This window comes from Phaethon lepturus, unplaced genomic scaffold (genome assembly GCF_000687285.1).
Source record: "Phaethon lepturus isolate BGI_N335 unplaced genomic scaffold, ASM68728v1 scaffold51696, whole genome shotgun sequence".
In the NCBI taxonomy this organism is placed as follows: domain Eukaryota; kingdom Metazoa; phylum Chordata; class Aves; order Phaethontiformes; family Phaethontidae; genus Phaethon; species Phaethon lepturus.
This window is the reverse complement of record NW_010547917.1, coordinates 1-8,183: the sequence shown is the minus strand read 5'-3', so window position 1 is coordinate 8,183 and position 8,183 is coordinate 1. Positions and strand designations below refer to the sequence as shown.

At 39.5% G+C, this 8,183-nt stretch overlaps 1 protein-coding gene across 1 annotated transcript; it reads right to left on the bottom strand.

Annotated features, from left to right (window-relative positions):
• Positions 1–2,453: 2,453 nt before the first annotated feature.
• POLG2 (polymerase (DNA directed), gamma 2, accessory subunit) lies at positions 2,454–8,179 on the bottom strand (the record flags this gene model as incomplete). The annotated part of the gene is made up of 8 exons (XM_010289786.1): positions 2,454–2,655; positions 3,556–3,656; positions 4,253–4,333; positions 5,197–5,337; positions 6,367–6,540; positions 6,925–7,030; positions 7,179–7,305; positions 7,912–8,179. Coding segments are annotated over 8 exons (1,164 nt in total), but the record flags the coding sequence as incomplete, so codon positions are not given.
• Positions 8,180–8,183: the final 4 nt, after the last annotated feature.

The window sequence follows — 8,183 nt, the reverse complement described above, 5'->3', positions numbered from 1 at the left end:
CCCATCTTCCAGCTCAGGGGGCTGAATATCCCACGGATACCTGGACTGGCTATTGAAGACTGAGGCAAAGAAGGCATTAAGTATCTCAGCCTTGACCTCGGAGACAATGTTCCCCGCCATAACAATAGCTGAGATAAGGCGCAGGAACGCTACAAAAAGCATGGTAGATTTATATTCAATACAGAATCTCGCTGCTTTCCTTCAAGATTACTAAAAAAAAAAAAAAAATCTGGTCAGTCTCTTGTAATTGAGTTAACTGTTCTTCATCATCTTTAATCCAGAGCCTGTTAAACCAGAAGAAGAATACATCAACATTTCTGTTATTAGAAGAGAAGATGAAAAAGGTGAAAACCTCAATCTATAATACTGGAACATCTGATGCGCCCAAGTATGTTTTTAGGGGGTTTTGCTGGGGGGAGGCAGGGTTTAGATAGTAGCAGTTACATACTGAAATTGCTTACTTTGTAGAAATTAAAATAACTTTAAGACATTGCAGGGAGGAGGGAGCAAACAAAAAAACTCAAATAAAAAGCCTATCACCATCCAACGACCCAAAAATTCAACAGCCTCATTATGAAACCATGCAGGAGTTGTTATTAGTGACCAAGCTGCTGACGGACTATCAGTTCTTCTGCTGTGTATCCGTACCAAAAAAAGCAATTATGAATTATGTTCTTCTGGCTTTTAGCAGAGAAGAGGACATGTGCTACAGCTTATTCAAAGGTCCTCATCAGAGATTGAGTACAAGGTAAGATCTCTTTTGTGATTCACTTAATCATGTATTTTTAAAGAATCTTTCAGTCTTCAGATGTGGTAAGTACCACCAAGTCTGCACAGAAAGAGATGATGTTTAGATACTAGTTTCCTGGCCTGATTATTTTGTAGAGAGACAATATAGCTCATTCTCTACTAGCAAGCAAAATCCTGAAGTCATAATCTCTAGGGCCTCCAACTTAAAAGAAAAAGCAGAATGGAAAAAAATTGGAATTAGCCGAGACCCAAATAGCAGTCCCATTAGACAAACAGTTTATTGCCCAAATACCACCATAAAAAACAAAATTAAACAATGCAATCACTGTCGGGTAAGATCCTGCTAGACACAATATATAGTTTGGCATTATATGCATCTGATGAATAAACAGAAAGGAATAGATGATGTAAAGCTTTCACCCAGACTCAAGTTCTGGTACATTTAACAATTCTCCTGAAGTAGAAACTGGATTGTAAGCAAACATAAGATAATCAAAAGGCTTTAGCAAAGTAATAATAAAATAAAAAAAAAAAATCCCAACTGTGTTACCCTCTTAGGCACACGCTAGCAGATCCATATTTGGCCTCTGTACCTGCTGTTACCTAGCAGCAAGGATAGCAATTTCTCAGTTCAACATTACTTCAGCTGTCAGAGGAGGGATAGGATGCTAAAATTAACTTTTGGGACAGTTAACTCCAAAACAAATTCTGCATCCTGCTATAGGCTGTTTCTTAGATGTTTGTGGATTGTTTTAACGTCATTCCATAGCCAGCTTATGTAGAATTCCATGAGTTCAGTAAATCACACTGCTACACTATTCTAACCTTGCATTTTATCTAGCATAATTACACAATGCAGCAATTAATATTATTTAGTGTTAATCACTTACAAATAACCTGTTTATAGTTAAATAGGCACCACATTAATAGAAGAGATTTTTAAGGCAAGTTCTTTTGTTTCATGACATTGCTGTGTATCAGTGGCCCCATGCCTTGTTGCATACACCTAAAGCACTTTAATACAGTGGCTTCACAAGCTGTACACATGTAGTAAATCTACAGAACATCAGAATAGCTCAATTTCGTATCTCTGCAAACTCTTGCATCTGATTTTGACTACAGCACTTAAGTATAGGATAACTATGATCACACATTAGTCTTTTTCCACCATTTTCTATGTAAAAACATTTTTTGTCCACAAAAAAGCTTGTCAAAACCTGTTTACAATTTATTTCTTCTGTTTCCTCTGTTACTCTTGATAATGTTTTTCTGATTTTTATGTTTATCAAGTGCAAGATGTAGTGGCTTAAATGTTGAAGAACTGAGGCCATGTGATTAAAATACATTCCTACAAACAGACAGTAGAAAGATACTTACTGATGTTATTAAAATTTAAGATTTGAAAGTCTTTAATATAAAATACCATTTTCCAGCAGAGACTATAATTATGTCAGCAATACACAGATGAAAGATGAATTTTTAGGTTAGGATGGAGTATTTTCAGTAAGATAATAAAACTGAAGACATGAAACAGAATATGGTTAGCCCTGCTAACGAGGGACAAGTTTGTCTCTTCCCTCTTTTCAAGGTAACCCAGAAGGTCTAGATTTGACAGAAAACAGATGTCCCACCAAGTTTTAGCAGAACTATTTGCAGAGAAACCACTGTGCCCATGACATCATACAAGCCAGTTCAGTCACAAATGTTTAAGAAATTCCTTTTATTGAACAAATGTAAGTTTACACATTTTTGGCTGATGTTACATACTTAGTTAAAAAGTCCTTCAGCCTAGAGATGTGCATCATTTCCTTCATGGTGGTGTCTCTGCTTCTCAGCTGGACCACTCCATTCTCTAGAGTGGCATCAGTTATCAAGACCGTGAAGAGAACACTCATCTCATCGTACCTGCAAAGAAAAGAGCACACCTCTTACTGCTTTTGGTGTACAAAAAATTCAGATAAGTTATGTACAAATGGCCATAAGCTGTAAATATTTATCTTTGCTATACTGCACTAAGTCCAGTGTGAAGACACCAGAATGTTGCCATTCCTTGCTTTCCTGATTACATTTCTTTAACTTATTCAGTTACTTTAGTATCTAAGAAGATTGTTACTTAGTGACCTATTATAAGAGTATTTTTGTAGAAGCAAAATATATCTTTCTTCTGTTATTTAATAGCTAGACTTACCTGCACATAAACAGTCATATTTATGTTCTCCTGGGCAAAAATACTCATCAACATGCTCAAGATCCATTGACACGAGCAGCAATAGGCTCAAAATTCACTCCTGATCAACAAATCATATATGAAGCCCTCAACTGGAAAAGTAATTTTTACCTGCATAAATAATGCCATCACATACACTAATGGTAATGGTTCCAGGCTTGGAAGAACTTTTGAGTTCAACACTAGACACAGCGTGCTATTTGAAATAGTACTGAATGAAACACAGAACCAGCCCAAAAATGGAGGTGAGGGTGGGAAACAGTTCTGCGAGTTTATGACTCATCTTAAGAAATTTATTTTCAATAGTACAGTCTCTAAAAGGTATTTCACAGTTCCAGAGAAACAAAAATAACATGGAAAAGGCTTAAACTTCACTTAATTTTAAAAATGAACTATCTAACATTGCTCCTCTTAATAAAATTAATTGAATCCAAGTTTATAGTTCAGGATACATGCCTTCAGTCATGTGGTTACTGCACTCGATGACTTCTTACTGAAAACAGGCATATTTTCGCTAGTCCACAGAAAGTCATCTTTCACCTTCACAGTTTAATTTACAAAAGACTGTTTCTCCTTACTTTGTATAAAGCTGTTCCAGAGATACCTGCATGGTTTCAAGATAACCCGGCCATACAGAAATTCTATTTTCTGACAGTTCATTGAACAATCCTTGACAAACCTGTGTTTATTTAAAAACAGAAGTTAAAAGACAGACTTTGAGGATTTGAAATCTTATGCAAAGAAACCATTAAAACTCTAGTACGTGTGGTATTACCATTCCTAGCTGGTGTTAATTCTCTGGCTGAAATAACCTCAACAAAGTAGGAAGCAGTCTGGCAATTAAATCTCCGTTTCTATTTAAAAACATGCCAGTCTAAGTCTTCTCCCTTATGTGGGGACTGGCTTAATGACTGACTTAAGAAAAAACCCTTCTAAAGATGTTACCCATGCGTTAAGAAAATTCTGAGAGATTAAGAAGCTGAGAGGGATTTTGTTATTTATTTTCCTTAATTTTGCATGGAACAAATATAAACTCTATTAGTAGTACTAAAAGCAGTGTGTTAAAACAAGGAAGGCATCTACTACCCACTGTCTGCAGTGTACTCCTTTGGCTATGACTCACAAGCTGCATAGCAGAAACACTCTGAAATCTGTACAACCATGAATCTCCTAGAATCAAAGCAGCAGCATGATTTTCCCCGACGTAAACAGTGTCTGAATTGTAACAGAATGGAAAGTCAATGCTCAAAATTAAAATACTTTCTTGCAACATACCTGTCTCAGCTCTGTTGTTGGACCTTTTCCTATATCCAAGGCCACTTTAAGAGGTGCTAAACAAGGATGAAGCTTAAGTACCTACGAATTTTACAAAAAGCGTCGTAATTACTAAATGTATTCAGTGTGAAATTCTAAACAGAACTAGGAAATATTAAAAAGCCATTTGAAATTTTTTTTCACTGAAATTAAGGTTCTAAACATGCAAAATGTTCTTATAGCACAAAATCCTGCATTAGAAGTAAGCTGTATTTCACGTAACTAGCACACATGCCAGCTAGGTTAGCACGGCAGAAATTCCCTTTTGGCTGAGCCCCAGAAAAGAGATTTGTTAGCAGAACTCCATCATCTTTAATGGAGCCAGAGTGATCAGAGACAGCCCAGCAGTTACCATCTAGTCTGCCTGTTCTTAAAGGCCAAATGGATGTTTGATTAACAAGTGCTGTCTGAAAGTTAGCACTCTAACTCCAGAAAACCAGGGTAAAAGTGGGAATAATGACAGTCCTTGGGGAAATGTCCCATTACCACCTGCAACCCACTTGTTCTATGCTTCTCAGCAACCTTCGAATGCTGCTGGAAGAGACAAACTCCTCTTTCCCATGCAGAGCAGCATTCCAATTCCTCTTAACTCTTTCATCACTTGGCAAGTGCCTACCTACTCATCAGAGAGAAAGAAGGCAAAAGAGGAAGGGTGACCTCAGAATGAGAGAAAAATTGCTTATGTGGGTAAAAAGGACTTCAGAGGCAGTCCCACGGGGCCAGCCTATTATTACCAGTGAAAAGCATTCTGCCTGCACCTGTTGGGGAAGGGAACAGAGGATGGAGATGCGGAAAAGGGAGATATTTCCATGCTTGAATTTACCACAGTGTCTGTGCGTTTTGTACTTAGACCTGCCGCAGCCTTCCATCATCCATTCTTCCTTGGACTTTCTACAGAAAGTTACCTTTCTCTGTGAATTTTTCTTTTTTGTTAGTGGATTGTCAGCTAGCTGTAGAGAATCAAAGAGGTATGCTAATGCTCCTCGGTCCAGATTTCCACTCACAGACAAAACATGAGGAATAACATTCTTCCTTCCATCTCGTCCCTGAAGAGGGGGGGGAAAAAAAAAAACCCACAAAGGAATACCTCAAAGGGCCTTTTGTTTACTTTAAATATATAACAAGGCATTGAGCTCAAGCACCCTTATTACATTTAAAATAGAATCACACATCTATTTTAAAAAGTTAACAGCAATCTTAAAAGTGTAACAGTAACTAGACAAGACTGTAAAACTGGGGAAAGCAGATCAGAGCAGGATGGGATTATTTTCTCATCCTGCCTCTCTGATCATAAATTTAAACCTATGGCAAATACACTTAAAACTCTGCATTTTCTTTTGGAGGTTACTTCCAAGTGACCACAAGGATATATCTCCACATTCTGAGAAATCACTATGTAATCCACAGTTTTGTAGGTCACATTGCAGTCTTCTGCCTTCTGTATAGAAATAACCTGCAAAACCAGGGAAGGCAGACAGGACTGTCACGAGAAAAAGGTTGCAATTTACTGGTAAAATACCAAGTTACTCTTGTTTTATCTTTTCAAACATTGCCATTCACTAGAAGTTTGTCCCTCTCCAATACAGTCAGTGGGAAGGTTTCTCTCTGGTGCATTCCCCCTTCTGAGTGCGGTAACTTCTATAAAGCCATTTGCAGTGTTTATAATCCACTAATCCACATATACTTCTACATATATGGAACTGGACAAGCTACAAAAAGAAAAAAAACATTTACAGGTTCTTTTTGATGCAAACTTAACACTGCAAAACACAGACCCAGTTTGTCTTGACATCTACTCACAGATATGGGTAAAGGCAATGCAAATGACAACAGCTGTCTTGTCAATATAGCTGATTTCTAATTTCAAAGAATTAACTCCTTGCAAAAACCCCCAAAAATGCTGTTTTATCTGCTTTTGAAAATGAAGGTCTGACTGCAGAGTATCAATTATACTGCTTTTACAACAAAAGAATAAAAAGGCAGTCACATGCTAAGCAACTGGACCAGCAAAGAAACCATTTCTCTCACACGTTATCATCTTTATCAAAAAAGATTTTTAATACAGTAAAGCTTACAAGTAATTTTGAACTATCCCCTGGATACGTCTGTAACAGGTCAGTATCACCAAGGTTCTTCAGTGTTTCTATTGTTTCTGTTCCCCAAGGAAAGCTATAATGTAAATTAAATCCTCTTCTTCCTTCTTCATCCTGAAAGTCACTGCTGCTGAAGTTAGATGGGCCTACTGCAAACTGAAAATAAAAGACGTAAGAGGTGATCACTGCTCTGCACGCTGTATTAACTACAAAAAACAAATCTAATGCAAGCTGGTGTCTTTGATTTTCCACAAAAGATTTTTATAAATTACAGCCCAAACCTCTTTGTTGCTCTACAGCATTTTCATCTCAAATCACTTACAAACACAAACCATGTGCCTTTCCACAAGTCATGCAGTAAACTACTTAACTACTTGTCATAAACTTAAATAGCTTTTTTGGTTTATCACAAGAAATAAATGTATTTCAGTGACAGGAATAGCCATATGACGCCATAAAAATGATCAGGGTGTCTATTCCCCCTTCTCTTTGAGATATAAAGAAGCAGGCCAAGATTTCCCACGAGTATGCTGCTGTTACCTTTCTCCACCATTGAAGTCTCTGGCGTAACCAGTAATCAAGCCACTGTCCTGCAGTTCTGGGGGAACTAAACCATGCAAGCAAAGACGTGGTCCTTTCGCCTATTCTTTAAACAATAGCAAGGTCAGCAAGTTAACTCCTTCAAAAATAACAGGAAAAAAGCAAGAGAAAGCATTCAAAAACAATCCAAAAGTAAAACAAGTGTAAACAGTTGGTTTACGTATGGAAATGGATTAATGCCCCTATTACTCTACCTTCTAAGGTTTTTGTCGTGTTGTTCACTTTCTGAAATAGAGTGAAAGCATACTCCAATTTGAGCGAGGCCACAAGGCAGTCTTCTGTTCACCAATTCTAAGCAGTTAACATACTGCGCCAAAGCACCTGTCAAAAGACAAATCGCTAATTTTAGTAGCCGCGGGAAAAATTTTCATTTTCTACCGTTTGTATGTGCAGTCCAACTAGCGCAAACGCTTTGCAGAAATTAGCGCAGCAGTCTGTAGCCTGATTCCTCCGGGTAGTTCAGCAGCTATGATCTTAATGTGCCTTTCCCCTGATTACAAGGGAAAGCATGTGATGAGCACTTCGGCTTTCACGCTGCTCAGATCCTTGAAAGGGACACAAACTCACAGCATGCAGCTGAAACTTTCCCAGCGCTCTAACACAAATGGAAAATTCCCTTAAACGCAGCTGCTTCACTCCCAGCAAGACAAACGCGAGCAGACGTCCAGGGTGGCCAGAGCTCTGTTTCCCCTGATTACAAGGGAAAGCATGTGATGAGCACTTCGGCTTTCACGCTGCTCAGATCCTTGAAAGGGACACAAACTCACAGCATGCAGCTGAAACTTTCCCAGCGCTCTAACACAAATGGAAAATTCCCTTAAACGCAGCTGCTTCACTCCCAGCAAGACAAACGCGAGCAGACGTCCAGGGTGGCCAGAGCTCTGCAAAGCCCCGCCTCACCCCTGCGGTGACGGACGAGGGACCTACCGGGAAGCAAGCTCTCACGAAGCATCCCCACGCTCGCTAGCACGTCTTCCACAGATGGACCGCCCGGCTCGCGGCTACAGCCCCTGCCCTGGAGGGCTTCTCGCAGCGTCTCCGAGTGCAGCAGCCGGAGACCCTGCCCGGCTCGCGGAGCATCGGGCGGGCTGTGGAGCGGGGCATCCACTGCGAACACCTGCTCCCGGAAAGCCAGGGCCGCGTCCCACCACTGGGCCACCAGGTTGCCCCGCAGCGCCACGCCCAGCGGCCCGAAGCCC